The following is a 21981-nucleotide window of genomic DNA, read 5'->3' as shown; positions in this document are numbered from 1 at the left end:
GAGCTTTAAATATCTTTTTGTTTGGTATAACAGTTTATTAAACAACTAAGAGACATTACAAATAGTTTCAGCAAGATAGCAAAATATAAGATGAACCCATTCAGCTCGATGACATGTACATATCTCACTAAAAACACCAATAGGCAGTATGGTATAAGAAGAGAAGCCCACGGAGTCAGGAAGATCTGGATACGAGTACCTCTAAAAAGACTAGACATTGCAGAACTGTTATATGCTGGTCTTTGTAGAAGAGTTTCCTCACTCAGAGTTATATATACTCATCTAATCATAGATCAAAAAATTTACATAGGAAAAAATTAACAGAAACTAAAGAAACGAATAGAAAAACAAACAAAATTCACAAAATTTACAAAAATTTACAAAACAAAATTTTCCAAAAGGTTTGGAATTAATCTAAGACACACATAAAAGTCTTATCAATTGTGAAACAATCTTAACAGAAAAAATTAAAAATCAGCTGAAAATGTATTCAATACATATAACCAGGTTGAGTTGATACGGTTAAGATGGAAATACTATTCAAATTAATTTATACTTTCAACGCAACTAACAATCAAATACCAGTGGGACACTTTATACAATTAACTAAAAAGAGACTTTAAATGAAAAGCAAAATGAAACACAAAGGGAAAACATGAAGGGGAAAAAAAGGGACTTAGAGTGCCTGACAACAAATCATACCACAAAGCAGTGTATGTCAAAACTGTTTGTACTAGATTAAAAAATTGGAGGTAAAAACAATTCAATGAAACAGATTAGCTCATCTAGAATTGGAATAATACTTGATAAATCCAAGATCACAACATACTGGAGAAGGAAAATTGTTAGGGAAAATATGACAGCAGGATAGCACACCTTATGTCACAATAAATTCCAAATTCATCAATAAACTAAACATTTCCTTTTTAAAAAAAAACCCACAAAATGAAAATATATTGGAATGCTGCACCTGTAGAAACTGTAGTAAGGTGAAAATCCTTTTCTAGTCAACAAATGGAAGAAAAAGAATAGGTGGCACTCATACAGAGCTTTGTAAGTATTGCTTCATTTGGGCCACACAACAATTCTGTGAGGTACATACTACAAGAGTTACCATTCTCTTTAAAGAATAAAAAACTGAGGCTCAGGAAAGTTAAGGGACCAGACTATGATGATATAGCTATTCAGAATCAGAGGTGCACCTTGAACCTAGGTTCTCTTCTAGACTGCAAGGCCATACCATATCCATTACCCCATGCTGAGAAATTACATTCTTTTTAATCACAGTATCAGAGATTTAGATCCAAAAGCAACCTCAAAGGTCAAGACTGAACCTTTTATTTTATAGATGAGGAGACTAAAATTGTCAATAACTCTCTAATAAATCAGAGAAATAAAAATTACAATTCTGAGACACAATCATTAAAATAACAAACTCTATAATTCAATCTTGACATAGCTATGGGATAAAGTTATCCTAATAATAGTATATTAATGACAGGAAAAAGAAATCTGAACAAAAATATTCTAGGCAGCATAATTAAAAAAGCAAAAACAAAAATAAAAACTAAAACCACCTAGGAGATAAACTATGTACCCAAGAATTAGAAGAGCTCAACAAATGGTAGCCATGCAATATAATGAAATACAATTACATCAATAGAAAGGTTAAAAAAGAGGAAGGCATAGCAAGAGATGTAGAATAAACAGAGCTTGGGTGACACCCACACTTGGAAGACAGGAAATGGAGTTTACAGTAAAGGAGTCTCCAGCAAAGAATATTAAGTCAGTCTGGTGAGCAAATAATGTAAAGAGAACAAGAAGAAACATCAATATCTCAGAAGGCAAGGGAAGAAAGAATACCCAGGAGGGTAGTCAACAGTCACAAAAGATGCAAAAGACAAGGAGAATGAGGACTAAGAAGAGGCCATCAGATTTAACAATTAAGAAACTGTTGGTAATCTTACAACAGTTTCATCATTTGGTACACTAAGAAGCCAGAATGCAAGGAGCTAACAAGTGGTGGGTACTGAGGAATAAGAGACATCAAGTGTAGACAAATGTTTCTAGGAATTTCATAGCGAAAGGAGGAAAAGAAATGATAGTAACTTAAGAGGACTGAAGTGAAGGGTTTGGTTTGGTTTTTTTTTTAAAGACGTGTTAGACTTGAACATGTGTGTAGGCAGCAAAGAGGACAATGGCTAAGAGACTGAAGCCAAGTTACACTAGGCAGTGATAAATGAGATAAGCTTCTGAAGGAGACAGGAAGGCATGGTCTCAACGGCACAAGAACAGAGGTTAAGTCTTGACAAACAAGGAAAAAGACCACCTTTTCCTCTGAGACAATAAGAGGAGGAGGAAAGGATAGGCAAAAGATGGTGGAAAATATGGAGCAGTGGAAATAAGGGAGCCTAGTAACATAGCTAGCTAGACTTTATATAGTATTTTAAGGTTTCCAAAGCACTTTACATATGCTATCTCAGGTGGTTCTCACAGCACAGTGTGAGGTAGCTGCTTTCCCACTTTAAAGATAAGAAACTGAAGCTGAGAGGTTAGCTGCCTATTCCAGAATCACACAGCTATTATGTGTGTGAGGCAGAATTGAATTCTAATTTTCTTGTCTCCAACTTTGTTAACAATAAAGCAGGGGGACCATAGGAAACGAAAGAACCTATTCCTATCTATAAAAGATAGCAGGGAAAAGGTTGAGAAAAAAAGAAAAGAACCAAATCCAGAGCTACCTTCTCACTATGATAAAACAAGAAATGAGGATGAGGCCTGAACCTGTAATTTCACTAGAATATGAACAAACTAGCAGATGAGGAAACTCCCTGTACCAAAGCAAGCTGTTATTTTCTCTGCAATTCATAGTTTTAGAGAGCTGCCTAGGGCAAAGAGATGGGGCTTTGAGAGGGTAGGTGATTTGAACAGGGTCACACAGCCAGAAGTGTCAGAGGTGGAATTTGAACTTATGTCTTCTGGCTCTGACAATAGGTCTCTCTCTCTATGTACTATTTCTCATCGTTTCTCTAGGGATGAAAGAAGAGAATAGGACTTACTAAATTTTATCTTCTTTTTTAAAAAAATCTTAAATTTGATCCATCTTTCCAGCATGTTAATATCTATTTGGATCTCAATTCTGTTATCCAATGAGTAAGATAGTCATTCCAGTTTTGCATCTTCTGAAAATGTAGTAAATATGCCATCCATGCCTTTGTTGAAATTATCAGTGAAAATTTTCAACAGAACAGGGCAATGGACAGAGCCCTAGGCTCCTGAACTAGGTAAGGACCTTCTTCCAAGTTGGCAGTAATCCAATAATCATAATTCTTTGGGTCTTGTCAGTTAACCAGCTGTGAAAGTATTACATCCCTCCATCCCTACATGGCCATTAGAAGAGGCTGTCAAATCTCTTGCTGAAACCTAATTAATCCCTGCCTTTCAGAATATCTCTTCCTTCAAATATCATATATTCCAAAATGCCTTCCCAAGCTAAAGTGGCTTCCGTTCTTCCTCAAATTTTCCTAGATCATTTTAACTGGCCATCATATTACTCTCCTAAATAATCTGCTTCCAGACTCTCTTAATTGCAATACAATGTTCACATCACTCCTAGATTAATGTTCTTAAAACTTCCTTTGCCACTCTCATGAATTACTTATCCATGTGCATGTTCTATATCCACCTCATTCTAAAAGAACATAAACTCCCTGAAGCCAGAGACTATAATTTTTTAATATCTGTATCCTGACTGTCTAGCCCAGTGCCTTGAACACTTTGGCTTACAATAAATGCTTATTAAATGAATGAATGCAATGTAAAATATTCTTCAAATATTCTGACAACTCTTACAAAAGAATGTACTGGTGCTTTTTTTTCCCAAGAGACTTATAAATGACAGCAGGAAAATCAAAGCATATTAGGACTATTTCTACTGTTTCTATTAGGGACTGGAAAAGCTGACAGTTGCAATGTGGAAAGGGAAATAGCAAAGCCAGAGGGGAAGACTAATAAAAATGGAGCAGGTTCCAAATATGTTCTCAAGAACAAAGACAGGAAGGTAATTAGCAAAAAGATAGAAAAGAAAAACCAACAATTTATAAGCAAATATTTTTCCAAGCCTCAGTTAATGGTCTTCTTGTTTGAGCAATGTTCTGGATAACAGAATTCTAATTCTATAACCCAAAAATGCCTGTCATTGCCTCACGTCACATAGCCAAGGTAACTCTCATCACTTCTTCACCTTTTCTGGAAAAAAAATCTCCCTGTGTCTTGATTTTGCTATTTTTGTCACTTTTTGTCCTTAACTTCATTTTTATACTTTCTCCTCCCACCACAACCAATCACTAATTAATTCCTAATGATTCTTCATTTAAACTCAACAAGCATTTATTACTAGCCACTGAGGATACAAGGATAAAATGATACAGTCCTTGTTCTCAAGAAGCTTACATTCTATTCAGGAGAAACAACAAACATGCAGAAAATAAACTGTTTATCCTCAAGTTTATTTAAGACAAATCCATTCTTTTGCAAAACATTGTTTTTTACCTTATTGAATTTTTTGATACTCACTCTACACCTATTATTCCTAAGTGGTTATGCTAGACAGGATGAGGGACTATGAAGTCCAAGTCTTCAGGAGCTTACAGTTTTGTTGAGGAAAAAAGACACATACATAAATAATTATAATAGAGAGCATAATGTCAAAATGGAAGTGGTATATTAGTTCAAAGACAGGAGAAACTACTTGATGCTACAGGCTTTTAGAAAGACATTGGAATCAATTTATGTATTTGTTACAAGTGAGAGCTTTTGGAGAGAGGCAATGGAGACAAGAATGGTGAAGAGTGAATAGTTAGTAATTGTGCTTCTGTTAATTAATAAACTGGTAGTTAATAGAGATGAAAAAAAGAGCTTCAGTGAAACATTCAAAACCAACTCAGAAAAGGGAATTTCAGAAAGGTACACAGACAAGGAGGGCAGTACGGGCACAACTGTGTTAACATTTCATATGCACTTTAAAGTAAAATCAAGATGCATGTTCTCAAGATTCAGTTTTGTATACAACTCTGTTTCTGTTCCCTCTATACTGAAATATTCAAGTTTATTGATTTTTTAAGATTATAATAAAAAAGGAAAAAATTGTAAAAGGCATTACAGTTGATACATTAACAGCTCCTCAACCAAAACTCTCAGAATTTAAAAAGTTATAATAGCTGTTTCCAGCCAGTCTATCGCTAATAGTCATCCTTCTCTCCCATTTCTAGTCTGCTAAAAACTGAGAAATGAAACAAAAAAAAAAATCTAGGGCCAAAAAATCTGAGTTGCAAAAGGATAAACAGGTTACTCTGACAAACTTCCTTAGTCTTAAAACCTGGCCAATAAAGTTTGTTATACTTCTACCTCAATGGAAAACGTGTGTGTGTGTGTGTGTGTGTGTGTGTGTGTGTGTGTATGTGTGTGTGTGTGTGTGTGTGTGTGTGTCTCTATATCTATCTATATACACATATATGGATATAGATACACACATATATATTCAATTAAATATTCCAAATTGCTGCTTAGTTACATTTAAAATATAGTATGTAAAAGTTTGCAACATGTTAATTTTACTTTCAAAAAAGCAAAGCTTTTATAGATATAAACTTTGATGTCCTTCCTTGAAGGCAGCTTCCCCTTAATCCGAATTTTAGAATGATTGATTTTAGAATGAAAATCAGGGGAAAAAAAATAACAAGAGTTTAAGCTTCTGCATGCCACTTGAAAGACAAGTCCAGCAAACGCTGGGTAGGCGGCAGTAAATTTAACACCACTCTTCTCCATAAGCCAAGTTCATGTGGCAATAACATAAACAGTTTTATGTCTTCCTGATTTAGGCCTAACCAAGCAGCAAAATTACACAACTAATCTTTAAACTTAGTATTAAATAAAATATATTTTGTAAATACACTTTTGAGAGACAGTGTAGTCTAATGAATAGAGTGTAAACCTTGGATTCTCAGATACTTAAGATTCAAGTCCTGCCTCTGACTTACATTGGCAGTATGATCCAAGTCAAGTTATTCAACCTCTACAGGCAATTCTATAAAATGAAGTTCAATTCTCAAGACTAAGTAACATATAAATTTCAGATCTACATCACATACATACATACATACATACACATACACACACACACATTCTCTCTCTTTCTCTCTCTCTCTTTAGGATTTTTAGTATGATATATTTTTAAGTGTTTAGAAAACCACAGACATTCTATACAAATATGTTACTATAAAAAGCCAACAGAATCAATTAAGATGTTTAGCTATTTTCTACTAAGTTTGTACTCTTCCTACCAAGTCATTCTCCCTAAATTTACCTTCTGAATACAGCTTTCATTTTTTAATTGGAGAATTGCACGTTTCTGTTTCAATAAATAAAACCTAATTTGTCTGGTTTGATGTGAGGATGAGATATGCCAAATAACTGAATTTTCCTGATAATTAAAGCTTACCCTATCACCTAAGATACTAAAACTTTTGTTTCAATAATTTTATGGAAATCATTCTAAAATGTTTATTTTTTTGTCTTGTTAAATACAACATAATTTAATCTTTTCTGGATCATCATAATGAACTTAATTGTCCTGTGATATAATACTTAAGCATGAAGGGCTCCCTGCATTATATCCCAGAGAAGTCTACTTTGGCCTACTTTTTACAGTTTTTTCTGTCTTGTTCTAGTCAGTGTCACTTCTAAAGACTGTCAGACTGTCTATCAATTATCTCTGTCTCCTGTTTCTAATCTATAAAACGAAAAAAGCAAAAAAGCAAGCTTGTTAGAATTCTGAGTAAAACAGAGTGAATGAGTGGGGTACAGGGGATCTGGTGTTAATTGTTTAATAAATCAATTTTGGTCACCCAGAAGCCTTTCTTTTCTTATTTCTTGGTAAATGGCTAAATGACCTATAGATAAGAAAAATGTCTTAGTGTTAAGGAGAGAAACTGGTCCAAAGATTTGCAGGTATAAGGAACTCGCAGAAGGAATTCCCCCTACCACTGCAGGTCTGCAACTTGTCTGCAACTTATAGTCTTGGAAAGTGGCTTGGAGCACTCAGAAGTTAAACATTTACCCAGGGTCACACAGACACTATGTTTGAAAAATGGGACTTAAACCTAGGTCGTCTTCCTGGCTTCAAGGCTGGCTTTATTGGTTAAACAACACCTCTTCTCTACTACCATATCCATCCAGTTTATTCTCGATAGAGAGTTAAAAAAAAACACACTAGAAAATTGTTTGTTTGCCCCTACCTTCTTTTATTTAGGTCTTATATTTGCAAAGTTGAATGGCTGAATTATAGTTATACATGTCTATCTGAATGAAACATCAGCACTAATCAAATCTCACTACTACTCAGATGAAAAAGTTTTTTTTTATTTTTTAACTCAGCTAATGTTTTATTTCAGGAGGGTATGGGTTAATCTTTCTCAATTACAAAGCAAAGATTTCTAGCAATAGATACACCAATACATGACTAAAGGAAAAGGTTAAACACAATTATTAGTCATTATATTTTCTTAAGTTTTTTCCTCGCCAGTAACATGGTCATTTTAAAAATAAAAAAACAATCTTACCCCTATGCTGATATCTAGCTAGTGGGTGTAGGGAATTCCAGATGTGAAAATAACCTCCAAGATGCAGATCTGTAGCTTTAAAATCTTAGAGCAAGATAAATTGGTCTTCTTTAACATAGCACAATCTAATCTTTCCTGGATCATTATTATGAACTGTATTTCAATCTAATTAATTTCTTTAGTAATCCTATGTACTATTCTGAGATGAAGTGATCAAATTTAACCAGTTTGCCAAAGTGATCAAATTTAACCAGTTTGGTGCCGTACCACCAAAAAGATTTTGAACCTCAGCTGGAGATCTGGGTGAGACACTGAAAGGTTAAATGACTTGCCTTTGGTTACCCATCTAATAAGTGTCAAAGGTAGGACTTGAATCTAAGTCATTCTGACTACAAGGCTGACCCTCTATCCAATATGCCAGATTGACTGTTCTTTTAGAGAAAAAAAAATTCAAGAAGGAAATATGCTACCTGGAGATACTTTCAACACACAATTCAAAAAACGAAAAAAGAAATTACGTAACAGAGTTTACAGAAATTACAAAACAAATATAATTAAGTTGTTTTATCTAGTTAAAATGGTCATAAGCCTAAGAACAAGAGGTTTCAAAATGTTGCTTAAGATCAGAAACATTACTAACAACTGCTTGGGGTTGTTTTGTGTTTTAAGCATTCTAAATTACAAAAAAAAATTTTTTTTGCCATTATCTTACTTGGTCATTTCATTCATTTTTCACCAACTCAAGGAAAAGAAACCTAAAGAAAATACATCATTAAATTCCTTCCTGATCCTGAAGGTCAATATGGCAAAGGAGTATCTTATGCTTATTTCCTAATTACTAAGAACAGAAATTGAAAAGCATTCAAGGAATATGTGGTTGCTTAAAATTTATTTGTTGCCATCACAAGATTTCCAATAATGAAAACAAAATAACCTCAAGATAACCTCCTCAGTACTTCTGAACATAACCAGAATAACTAGGGGATCCCAAAGTATTAAAGGGCTGAGCTTAGATGCATAGTGAAGTTACAGACAAAACATGAAAACAGAAGTAACAATGTTGCTACTAAATCATGAGCAACAGTAATATTGTTAGCGATAATCAAAAGAAACCCAATTCAAATAAACTAATAAATGATTTTCGTGATCATAAGATACTACCTGAAACCAGAAATAGTAAAGTTTCCTGCTATTTTTATTTTTTATTGGAATTGAAAAACCACATTTATTTCTAGTTCTCAACTACTCTCTGAGTTAAAACAACAATTCCAGATCATCATACGGCAATAGCTTGAGGCCATAAACAAATTTTAAAAATAACAGGTAGCGCTTGAAAAAATGTCATGACAGTTCTACATCTGAAAGAAATACTTTTTCAGGATCAGATCCTTAAGCCCCTCCTTTTGAAATATACTTCCACTTAAGTCATTTAAAAAAAAAGTTTAATCTCCGTCATGTATTTATTTCAATCTCCATTACAGGGAAAATAATACAGCAAATACACACACACACACACACACACACAGAGATAAATTTTGAGGGGCATGGGGAAATGGGTAGTTTCGAGTAAGGCCGCCAAAATCTCTCAAGAACGTGTATATGTGGGAGAGAGAAAGAGGGAGGGAGAGAGAAACAGCACACTCAGCGCCCAGGACACCACCTCATTTCCCTAATAGGGATGAAAAGCTCAGGCCTCTGGTAGCTTCCAGCTGACGCCAGTGTTCTCCACACCAACTCCCCCCCTTTTTTTTTGACAAGATCTTCAGATGAAGAAGCTACTGCTGGCGTTGGGGGCTGGGGGGAGGGGTCGTGTCTCTAATATATGGTACCAGGATCCCTTCTGGGCAGCCTTAAGCCTTAACCACTTCATGCCCCACGCCTCCCTCCCCGGGATCTGGTGCACCAGCACCTAAAGACCTCTTACTTGAGTGCCCTCAAGGTAGCTTCGCCCGGCCGCACGGCGCATCATCTCGGAGGCTCAAATGCGCGTCCAGGAGGAGAAGGACGAGCAGGAAGAGTTTCGATCATTCCCTTCCCTGGCTACTATTACAGGCTCCATTTCCTGTCCCTGGGGTGATGACCAAGTCACCTCGGCGAGAGAGGTCCGTTCCCCGGGCTCGGTGCCAAGCTGGGCCACCCCATCCTTGCCGGACGCTGGACAGCCCTTCAGCCAACCTTCCCTTGGGTACCACGACCCCTCCCCCTGCCCAGGGGAGGGCCAAGGAGAGGCTGGAGCTCCCGAGTCTCGGGCACTGCCCCCTGCCCGGCCCGCGCGGGCCGCTCCCCTGCCCTGCCCTCCGCGCCCGCCACCCCACGAGCCCGGGCGCGCACCCACCTCTCTGCAGGAGTTTCACCTCCCCGTTCTCCTCTCGGGCCCCTCCGGCCTCGCCCGCCCCGGCGGCGACGTGCCTCCTCTTCTCCTTCTCCCGCTTCTCCTTGGGTCTTCGAGGCTTGGCGTTAGCGGCGGCGGGGGCCGGGAGCAGAAGATGGTGGTGGGGCTGAGCGTGAAGCAGCGTCGGGGAGACGAGCAGTTTGCGGGGCAGAGGTTGGGGAGAGAGTGAAGAGGAGGAAGAGGAGGAGGAGGAGGAAGAGGAGGATGAAGAGGAGGAAGAGGAGGAGGAGGAGGAAGTGGTGGCGGCGCCCGCGGGAAAAGAGAAACTGCCGGGAGGGGTGGCGGCGGCGGCCACGGCCGCGAAGCTCCACAACGCGGGGCTGCCATAGCTCTGAGGCGGAGGCGGCTGCTGCCTGCTATTCCCGCCGCCGCCGCCGCCCCCTTCCCCGTTCACTCTTCGCGGCGGCTTCTTCTCCTCCGTCCGGACCTTCTTGGCCGACAGAGAGCATGACGGGTCCCGAGGACAGGGAGGCGGCGGCGGTTTGCAAAACGATTCTTTCTCCGGGGCGGCAGCAGCGCCGTGGACGGGGCTCAGCGGCTCCGCCATTTTGCGCTCCTGTTGTATTTACTCTCCCTCTGCTCCCAAGCGCAGAGGCGAGAGGGGCGGGCCATCATCGGGAGGGGAGGGGAAGACGGGGAAGGGGCGGAGCGGAAGAAGGGCGGCTCGGAGGCGTTCGCCATAGGACGGGCGGCGCTGAGGGATCCCTCCTCTTACCAATCATACTCGCGGACCAGGAGAGGAGGGGTGGGACCGAAGAGCAGAGAGAAGAAGTTGAGTGGGGTTCTGCGGCACGCGGCGCGAGACGGAGAGGGGGCGGGGAGGGCCTGCCAACAGCCCCCTGGATCCGTGCCTCCCGAGGCTCTCGGGGGTGACAGCAGAGCTTGGGGCCCCGCCCGAGATGCCCAATTCCGCCTCTCCCCAGGTCTCGCACCGCTCCGTCAGTACAACTATTTTTTTCCTCGTCTCTTTTCTTTTACGCTTCATTACTTTCTCTTCCTGTTCGCTGGGCCCCTTCCTGGCTCACTGATCTCTGATGACTTAATTTAGGGATGTTCAGAGGAGGGAAGCTGGAGGCGGAGAGTAAGTCGTTTTGTCGGTTTAAGTTCGTATCAGGGATGGAGGAAGGGACCTAGAGTCAGTGTTTCTGACCAAATGCTGGGGCTGCTGTTGTTATTGTCATCGTCGTCGTCACTACCAACTTTCGACATCATTTTCCTGCTCGCTCTGAGCATTCTTCTCGAAAGCTGGGGTCAGTCAGTCTCTGGTCAGCTGGCCTTAACTAAACACCTACTATGTGCCAGGCCCTGGGGGTCTTTCTCACCTATCAGGACTTGGGTGCTGCCTTATGTAAGAAATTTTCTATTACAGCTGTTCAAAATATTACTTTTTTTCAATTAGGAAACAAAAAAGGTTTTTTCCTTTCTGAATCATCTCCGTCGACTGAAAAAAACTATTGCTCAAATAGCTAATTGTAACTAAGAGTCCAACAGAAAAGTAGTTGGCGTTTAAAAAAAAAAAAGCCAACTTATCAATTCATTTGAAAAATCTAAGGGTTTTGAGCAATACTGTTCTTCTAAGATTACGGTATTTTTGAGTGCTTTATTATCCTAGTTGTTTTTGTAGACCTCGTATATTTAAAGGGAAAGGGATTTGAGAAGTTTAAAAAAAAATAATAATTTGATTGTAATAACTGGTAATGCTAAAAGTGATTTGCCATTAGCTTTTGAAACTAACTTAAGATATCAGAATTAGGGAATGTGTGGAGTAGATTGCAAAGTTCTATTAGTCAAAACGAGATGACTAGTGAATAGAAAATGATTTTTAACATTAACCATTAGAATTGACATAAGATATAAGTAGGAGAAATGTCGAGAAGATAGATTATAAAATTGTATGAGTCAAGACAAGAGATGATGAATAAATAGAGAGACATTTAATTAGTACACTCAGTGTTTAAACTCTTTGAACATGAAAGTTTCTGAGGGCCCTTGAGATCAGCCTTTGTATGAGTGGGAAGTATTACTGCCTTCTCATTCCTGTAACCTCAAGAAGTGGGGATTTTAAGGTTTTCTTTTTACAATTAAAATGTCTTTTGAAAATTTATGAATGCCCAGGAATGAGCATAATATAATGTAATAAACACTGAATTTGAAGGCAGTTGAACTGAATTCAAAGTTCTGTCCCTGCTGCTTTACTACCGCTGTGACCTTGGACAAGTTACTTCTCAGTATCTCAGTTTTCTCATCTGTAAAATGAGGAGTTTGTAATAAATAAAGAATTTTCTTGTTCTAAATCCTATGATCCCACGTGACTTGGAAAGCCTAAACTTGAAATAAAAACCTCAAGTTTGAGTCATAGCTCATCTACTGTGGGTTAGTTATTTGACCTCTCTGAGCTAGTTTCCTTCTCTGTAGATGGAGATGATATTACTTGTACCTCCTACCTCAGGCAAGTACTTCCCTTTCTGTGTGTCTTCAGCAGTTAGCAGTGCCTGCCTAACGCATTATAAACACATAATAAATGCTTGTGGACAGACGGAGTGGCTGACTGAGAGGGGATTAATAGAGGAAGCTAGGCAATATAGTGGATAGAGTGCAGGACTTGAACTAAGAAAGAGCTGAGTTCAAATCCCATGTATGTCACCCTGGACAAGTCACTTAAGCTCTCTTTGCTTTAGTTTCTTCATCTGTAAAATAAGGGTAGTAATAAGACCTAACTCCCAGGTTTGTTGGAAAGATCAAATGAATTAACATATATAAAGCCTGTACATATGTTTTTATTTATTTATTTGCAATAATAAATACAATTTAGCTATTATTTATATAACCCTTTGAGGTTTGCAAAGCACTTTACAAATATTACCTCATTTAATCCTCACAACTCTGGAAGTTGAGTTCTGTTATCCCCATTTTACAGATAAGGAAACTGAGGCAGACAGGTTAAGTAATTTGCTCTGAGTCACACAGCTGTTGTCTTAAGGCTAGATTTGAACTCAGATCTTGCTGACTTCATGTCCATCTATCCACTGTGCTATATGGCACAGTGGATAGTACTTTAATTCTGAGGAAACCACATTATAAAATGTCATCCAATGTATAAATGTAAGCAAATAGTAGTGTATGTTGAAAAATATTAATGATTGTACACCTTGCATTTAGGACAGCTATGCACATTCTCCTCAACTAAAATTAATTGAAAATAATTTTTAATTAGAGTTAGCATTTGTGAGCTGGGGTTTATCTTAGAAGAACAGTATTATGATTTCTTAAAATGAAAGACTGAAGATGATTTTCATCCTGCTGATGTAGTCATTTAACAAGTAAGTAGAAAATATATTTTGTAACCAATTTAAGAAGAATGTTAAAATAATTCTGAAATCTTTATCCAACTGCATAATATTTATTGGTTTTGTTTTTACATCTTTCCAGTTTAAAAAAAGTCTAAAGTTTTAAACTATTGACTAACTAGAATTCTCCCAAAGTATCTTCCACATACCTATCTTGTTTTACTCCTGAATTCTCTCGTCTAAAGTAAATGTCTGTTGAATGGGCCAAATAGAAGTGCCTGTATTTCGAAGTTGCTTAGAAGGTTTTCCTGAGTTGAGTTTTGTTTTGTTTTTTAACCACTCAGTGCTTCCACCTGACCACTGAGAGAAACTAATTTCCATAACTAGCCTGTATAAAAACCCTTTTTACCTTGGTTCATCTGAGACAAAGTTGGAATATTTCAAAAGGAATTTTTATGAGAAAACTAATGGAAAGCAAACAACATTCCTGTACTTACCACACTCCTCCCCAACCTGGGGGGCAGGGACTGAGTTTAAAAAATATAGATTTCTAATCCTAACTTCAACCAAAAATCATCTTAACTACTGTTGATTATGTAGTACCCAGTTCCCGGTCCCTTTCCCTCAAATCAAAATTTTCTAGATTGGGTTATAATCTTTGCTAGAGAAATATACTTCCATTTCTATCCCAAGGTTATTTAGGATTGGTACTATTACTAGCATCTTCAAGCCTTCCCAAACCTGCTGGCATTTTCGTTTAGAGATTTGACACTCAAAAGGTCCTGGGCTAGGCTTAATTTTTTATTGGTACTTGCCTTGACTCTCTGAGCTTCTGCCTAGTCTCTGGCACACTGGATAAGGCATTTTGCATCTACTCCCAAAGTTCCATTTCTTTCTGATTCTTCACCTCCACTTCAGATCACCTACTGACTTTACTGATAAACACCTTCAATCAATTCCTCAAGGTTTTCTATGTTCCCAGGATCCAAAAAAAAGTCCTATTCTTTCTCCAAGTCATTTCTCCCTAAACTGTTCATTTCCTCTACTGATTCTCATATGTTAAATGATAGAATTTGAATCCATAAGCAGGTATACTTTGGGGCTAAATTGAACTTAAGACAAATGTCAATTTGGGCTCACATTTGGGTTCAAAAGATCAACTGCATAAAGGTGGGGATACTGAAGCACTGCTCACAATGTTGGACTTGGTTGATATATTTAGTTTTGCTGAATTATTTTTTTTCTTATTTTTATTCTTTGTTACAAGGCATGACTCTAAGAGGTGGGGGAATATATTGGGGAAATATAAGTGGTGTAAAAATGAAATATAGTTTAAAAATTTTTAAATACCAACTTTACAGGTGCAAGATGTCTAGCCATACCTTCCTTAGCAGTTCATATGAAAAAGATACAGGGATCTGACTGCACTGTAACCTGTAACATAGACATAAGTTGCTGTTTTGTTTTCTGTGGCAACTTCTTTTTAGAATGAATGAAGTGAGAGTCCCACTCTATTTTGCCTTAGTTATACTACATATGGAGTGTTATGTTGAGCCCTGGGCTGTACATTGTAGGAAAGATGTTGATAAGCTGGAGTATTCTGAGAAAAGGGGAGTTGGGATGGTGAAGTAACTTGAAAATCATGCCATATGAGTATTGACTAAAGGATCTGGGAATGCTTCACCTGGAGAAGAGAAGATTGGGGAGAGGCTTGGTTATTATTGTCTTCAAATATTTGAAGAGTTGTCTTGTAAGAAAGTAGATCTGATTTTTTGTTTGGCCCAAGAGGACAGAACTAGGACTACCACATAGAAGTTACATGGAATCTCAATGTAAAAAAAAATTTGGTAACAGAGTTGTCAAAAAAAATGGAATTAACTACTCTAAGAGCTAATGAATTCTGTCACTAAAAGTCTTCAAATAGAGGCTCAATGATCAACTACTTGTTGGAGATGCTGTAAAAGGTAGGCATGCTTCACATGCTTCACATAGTGGTTGGACTAAATGACTTTTAAGATTTTTTTCCAACCCTGGTTCTTTAATTCTATATTATGAAGGAAAAAAATACTGTAATAAATTTTTTTTCAATTTTCAGTTAGTCCAAACTCAAGTAGATTTTACAGAGACGGTACCAACTTGCATGGTAGAGGGAGTTTCCTAACCTAGGACATAACCTTTACTAATGAAGTCACAAGTCCAGCTCCTATATCTATCCCTATTAGATGAAAAATATAATTGAATTTATAGCCTTCAGTATATGAAATTGCTAACCCGATTATTTTAGCTTGAAGCAGGTGAAATAGCTCTGTAGTTGTCCAAGTAAGGAAAAAATGTTAAAATAATCTAAAAATGCATATACATAGCAAGAAAATGCAGCAATATGTACCCGTATGTGTGCTCTTCAATTCAGGCACCCAATTTTCTCTCTCTCTCTCTTTTTCCCTCTCCCCCCTCCATCTTACCCATAAACTAATACAATCCAATTCAACAGACATTTCTTAAGTGCCTACTAAGGTCAAGGAACTGTGTTAATGTTTTGTTTTGTTTTTTAATGAAATTAGATATAACAACCCTCAAGATTATAAACAAATCATAGAGAAAAGATGATGTGATGTAGTGTAAGATAAGATACAAATAACCATGAAATTAAGGCTATGTATTAGGTTCTTAGATTTAGAACTGGAAAGGACTTTAGAGATCCTGATTTTACAGATGTAGAAAGAGGCCCTTGGAAGTTAAGTGACTTCCCCAGAGTCATGCAGTTAGGAAATGAAAGAGCTAGATTTGAACCTAGGAACTCCAAATCCAAACACAATTTTTGGGGGTTTTTTTCCATTCTTATCATGTTATCTCACTCATTCCCTTAAGAAATTTGAGAGAGGAGTGATCACTTCTGATTGGAGAAATCAGAGAAACCTTCATGAAGCAGGAAGCTCTTGAGTTGAACCTTGAAAGAAGAGGTGGAAAGTTCAAGAGGTTAAGTGATTTGCTTTCTTTCTCTGTACCTAATATCTCTTGCAGAACAGTTGTTCTGGTCCGTTGTGAGTTGTGGGAACCCTTATGTCTCAGAATATTTTTTCTCTACCCCTTTCATTTAACCTCTCTGGGCCTCACTTTTCTTATCTAAAAAATAAGTGTTACACTAGCTGACTCTAAATCTTTGGGGACATGCTAGGTCTGACATACATTTTTTTCCATGCCTTTTGGCATGAGGGAGGACTTGGAATTACTTAATTCTGTAATTCTGTTGCTACTTGCTCAGAAGAAGGAGCTGAAATAGCAGGACCATGGACAAGGTTATGAAGCAGTAGCTCTGGTGTAAAGGGATCATTCACCCTCTCAAAAATTGTCGTGGATCCTACTTTAAAATTAGGCCTCAAAATAAAATGTTCTAAACTTTAGGTATCTGTAATGTTCTGGCTGGGCTGTTCTCTCAACTGATTAGTTGTGTTAGATGTTAGATGTGAGATTCTCTCCTCTAGATTAAGTTCTTGTAAAACTTAACTATTTATAAAACAAGAGAATATAAAAATATAGGAATTCAAAGAAAATAATGATGACCTGTCTGTTAGATAGGCCACTGTGATGACCCACCTCACAGAATTCTTATGAAAAAAGCATTTTAAAGTTCTAAGCATTTTAAAGTTCTAACATAAATGTGAGTTATCTTTTCTCCATGTCTCTTAGACAAGCCTGAACAGATGACCTCTTTCAAAGTTTCCCTATAGCAAGAAAGGTCTTTAGGTATTCGATTTCAAAGAGTTCTCTTGAAAAATACAATACAAAATAGAGAGCTAAGAAATCAATAGGATAAATAATTAAGCTGGAGTAAACTCTAAAGATAGATAATCAACAAAGCAAATAATTAAGCAAAGTAATTGCTGTCAAATTTGAAAGCAATATTTGCTTTGAATAGTAAGGAAATGAATAGAAGACTTTTTTCTAATATGATTATTCCTTCATAACTCCTTCATTGTTGTTTTTTAAATCATTCTCTTTTAGTTGTGGGGAGAAAAAAAATCAAGTTAACATGAAGTTAGGGTAAAGGGGAGGAAAGAAGGGGAAACTAGAAATGGAAGCAACCATCTAAGAGATTTTTTAAAGGTATCAGTCCACGTTTATTTTTTTAAAAAAGGTTTCAGTACATTTTAAATTTTTTTTTTAAATTTCAGTTCAATTTAAAAATTTTAGGTGAGTCACTTAGATGACTTCATTACAATGTAATGTAGTGGATAGGCTCCTGGTTTCCACTCCCATTTTGCCTTGGGCACTTTTTAGCTGTGAAATTCTAGGCAAGTCACTTAACCTCTCTAAACCTCAGTTTCCTCATCTGTAAAATGAGAAAGTTGGTTTTGATGACCTCTAACTTCCAACTGCCTTCCAACTCTAAACCTATGATCTCTTGTACTTGCTTTAAAAAAAAAAAAACAAAGATAGTTTTATTTCTGTTTTGACTTTATTTTGTTTTGTTTTTGTTAAGAAAGGAAGTTAAGATGTCACTGCCTTCCTTCAAGACTCAACTCAAATTCTATCTCCTGCAAGAAGTTTTTCCTTATCACCCCACTTCAAGTACCTTTCTTCTGAAATTACCTTCCATTTACACTTTCTGTATCTTCTGCTGCATACTTGTTTTCATATCATCTCCTCTATTAGAATCTGAGCTTCTTGAGGGAGTTTTTTTTTTAACTTTCTTTATATCCCCAGGAGTTAGCACAATTTTTTGATGATCCTGCTGGTTGTGGTTATATAGCAAGGCAGAAAAATAGCTGATATAGGTGAGGCAGCTATTTGAATGTTACATTTTAAGGCCGAGAAGGGTAGAAAGTAGGGAGGGGGGAGTACCTGAAAAACTCCAGTAAATTAGAACCATCCTTGAATGTTTTCTGAAGTCTCTGCCTTGTGGCTGATTTTGCTTCCAGAATTCAAATATGGGAGGCTACTTCTACTTTACTCTAACAAGGAGGACCCAAAAGCTCTAAAAATGTTTTTGTGTCTTCATTCCTTCTGGAACCTCATTAGAAAGAAAATAGGATTTTTATATTTCTGACTATTGCTGCTGGTAAAGAGTTGTGAGAACGAGTTTTAGAAGCTAAATCAGCATAATTTAGCTAAACAATAACCAAGAAAGATAATGTAAATGAAAAATGGAATCTATTTAAAGTCTATATTTAGAGAGGAAAGAGGAGTTAAAATTTTAGGTGGTACAATGGATAGAGTGTTAGGCTTGGAGACAGGAAGACCTAAGTTCAAATTCGGCCACAGATACTTACTAGCTATGACCCTGGGCAAGTCACTTGCCTCTCTTAGTTTCAGATTCCCTATCTGCAAAATGGGAATGATAATAGCACCAACCTTATAGGGTTTTTGTGAGGATCAAGTGAGAAAATTTGCAAAGAGCAGTGCAAATTAAAGCATTATATAAATCCTAGGTATTATTAAGTAAAAGTTAGGGATAAGGATTGGACCTATGGTTTCATAGGTGTAGGGAGAGAAACTTCCTCTACCAGTGTAGATTGACTGGAATTTATAGTCTTAGAAAATTACCTACAGCACTGAGTGCTTAACTGCTTTCACCAGGATCTAAAGGCTAGAATGTGTTAGAGGTGGGAAATGAGCCTAGGTCTTCCTGACTCTGAGACCAGCTATCTTATCCAGGATTCAATAATGTCTAAGTAAAAGATAAGATTAATGATAAGAAATAACATCTTTATAATGCTTTGTATGTGTGGAAACATTTGCAGGTACATATCTCACTTTATCCACATAGCAATACGTAGCAATTTAGTAGCAAAGATATTTTCATTTCCATTTTACAGATGAGAAAATTGAGAAAAAGAAACTAACTTGACCAAGGTTGCAGAGAAAGTTATTCAGAGTTTAGACTACAATCTTCCTACTTTTCAAAACAAACTTCTGTGTGTGTGGTGAGCATTATTTGATGATCTAGGATGTGTAGATAATACAATAAAAAAAAAGCTAGCATTTATATATCACTTTAAATTTTGTAAAGCATTTTACATTTGTTGTGTTATCTGATCCTCACAATCGCCTTATGAAATAGGTGGATATTAATATCCCCATTTTACAGATGAGGAAACTGAGAAAGAAGAAATGAGTATGCTAATAACAGGAAATCATATCTAGGATTCTGCTAATAAATGTCTGTCTCTCCTTTACTTCACCCTCAAATATTAGGCAGTGATTCAGGATTGTAACTCATGAAGAATGTATCCACTAAAGAGAGATTGTGGTCCATGTAATCTGGTACTATAGGTAGTACTGAAACTATTTTTCTTGGCTTTGGAATGTATGTTGTATGTTTATATTGAATTTATCTTCTAATTGTATTTATCTCAGACAGATTCAAATCAGTTGCATTTGTTGAACTCACACCAATTGATGATAGGAACACACTATAATAGAAATATCCTGGATAACAGATGTAAGTTGACCTGGGATTAAACATTTGCCATGAGTAATCAACACTAGGCTAACCAAGAGAATTTTCTATATAGCAATAAATATATATATGTATATAATCTTCTCCCTCAGATTAAATTGCCTAGTTCTCTTGATTTTACTTCCACAATATCTTTCATATCCATCTAATTCACATCTGCCCAATTCTCTGCATTCATACTGTCACCATCCTCACCTTTTCCTACCTAAATTATCAGTCTATGTCAATGGAAAACTGTACAGCACATAATATTGTCAGTCATGGCTGGAAGAGTCCTCCAGACTCATAGCACCACCTTGTGGTTTAGACACCCCTAATAAGAGAAACAAACTTGGGGTTACTAGCAGGGCCTCCCTCTCCTTCCCTCCCTCCCCGACTATTCTGTTGAGGTCAAATTTCTCAGGACTCTATACATTCCTTCAGCCTTAATTTCACTCTATGCTTTTAATCCCCTAGTTCTTGAAATTCCTGGTTCTAGACAAACAACAACCCAACATTCAATGAGTACCACTTCCAGTCCATAATCCATACAGGCATCCAGCCTTTTGGTATATATCTGAGAACTTGGATTCCTCTTGGGAAAAAAATGAACTTGGTGATGCTAGACAAGCAAACCTCCCTCCCCCTTCCATCCCCGCCCCTGACATCAGGGCATATATTAAGAGAGATAGGTTTGGACTTGTGATTTAATCAGTGTTTGTAATTCCCAATGAAGAACCCTTTTCTGCTACAGACTGGAAATTATTTTTCAATTTACAGTCTTAGAGGGTTACCTAGTACAACATAGTCACAAAGCTTTGTTGTATCAGAAGTTCTTGAGCACAGGTCTTCCTAATTCTAAGGCCAGCTCTCTATCCACAGCATTACCCTGCTTTATCATCTGAATACCTACCCTGTATCATGGCTTTAATCCCTTATAACACTTTTAGCTTCAGGGTCCATGTGTACAATCCTCTTCTGTCCAATGAGTCTAGATTATGGGATCAAAGACTATTTAGAAACACCCCTCTCTCTGATAGAAGGCTGGATTCTGGAACTCTTAAACTTGTCAGTTACTAGAACCTCAATCCCCAAGGAAGATTCTTAAGAAGTCCTTTGAAAGTTGAGGTTCAGGAACTCTCATCACTCAGATCATGTGTTTCCCTCTTCCAGGGTTAAGAGCATGTGTGCCTTAGCTCCTGCCTTTCTAGGACTGGGTGCAGGCACTCTCAATATTCTATTTCCCCAGCTATTATTTATCTATTGGGACAAGAAGCTGCCATCTCTGCACCACTTGGCCACATGGTTCCTTTTCCATTGATGCTACCTGGTGGAGATAATGTGGCTCCCATGTTCCTTGCCCAAAGGCATTCATTAGGGACTCAATACAATATAGCTCTACAGAAAAGCAGAAAGGCCTGATCTTAAGATGAAGACTCTTACAGGGTGATTGTTTCCACTCCCCTAGAATTAAAGTCAACCAATTCATCCTCAGTCACTGAGACCTATTAACTGAGAGTCACCAAGTGACTTATTCCCTACCGTCATAAGAAGATACAATCAAAAAGTCACCCCGAAAGTCAGTTACCCTAAAAGTTCATCCTGTTGATCAGGAAGTCTCTTGACCAACCTCTCTACATATGTATAATCTACAAAGTAGTCAGAAAGTACTTATTAGGGCTGGACTAGAGTGTGCCATGAGTGCTCATGTATTTCTGGAGCTCCAATTAGCCTCATAAGGGCTTTCAGCTCATAGAAGAGTATGTTAAGGAATGTTTCATAAGAAAGAATTGGATTAACCTCCAAGAAGCTCATCTCTGGCCTTGGCTGGAAGGAAATCAGAAGGTAGAAGCTGAGGTCCTAGATGATAGCATACAGATGTAGTTAGTTCACATTTTCCACATAGCACAAAATCATATGAACTTGCAACATTATGTATTTGCAAGAGTCAGCTTCTTTGTTACATCCACAATAGGAGGAAACTGCCAGTTGCCCCCAGTATAGACATTTACCACATTCACCACCATACTCTTAGGCCCTGTCTACTCTCCCTCAAATCTGCACCATCCTTTTCTTAACTTCAGAGGTTGAGGTAAAGGATGACTGTCAGATATCCAGTTGATAAAAGTCATTGGGTTATTGTATGAAGTCTTCCAAGGAAGCCTTTTATGACCTAGGGTAAAGTGTTGAGCGTGTGAAATTGAGCATGTGAAAAAGAAATTATACCATTTAAAAGTTGAACTT

The 21981-nt window shown here is 37.6% G+C and overlaps 1 protein-coding gene across 1 annotated transcript in view; it reads right to left on the bottom strand.

Annotated features, from left to right (window-relative positions):
- Nucleotides 1-10586, bottom strand: part of RSBN1L (round spermatid basic protein 1 like) — an 85929-nt gene extending 75343 nt beyond the window's left edge. The window contains exon 1 of the mRNA XM_027838522.1: nucleotides 9955-10586. Within this exon, the coding sequence (XP_027694323.1) occupies nucleotides 9955-10558 (604 nt within the window). The 5' untranslated portion in view covers nucleotides 10559-10586. The remainder of the gene's footprint in view (nucleotides 1-9954) is intronic.
- Between the last annotated feature and the right edge of the window lie 11395 nt (nucleotides 10587-21981).

This window comes from Vombatus ursinus, unplaced genomic scaffold (genome assembly GCF_900497805.2).
Source record: "Vombatus ursinus unplaced genomic scaffold, bare-nosed wombat genome assembly UNPS02014830.1, whole genome shotgun sequence".
Lineage (NCBI taxonomy): Eukaryota > Metazoa > Chordata > Mammalia > Diprotodontia > Vombatidae > Vombatus > Vombatus ursinus.
This window is presented reverse-complemented; position numbering and strand designations above follow the sequence as displayed.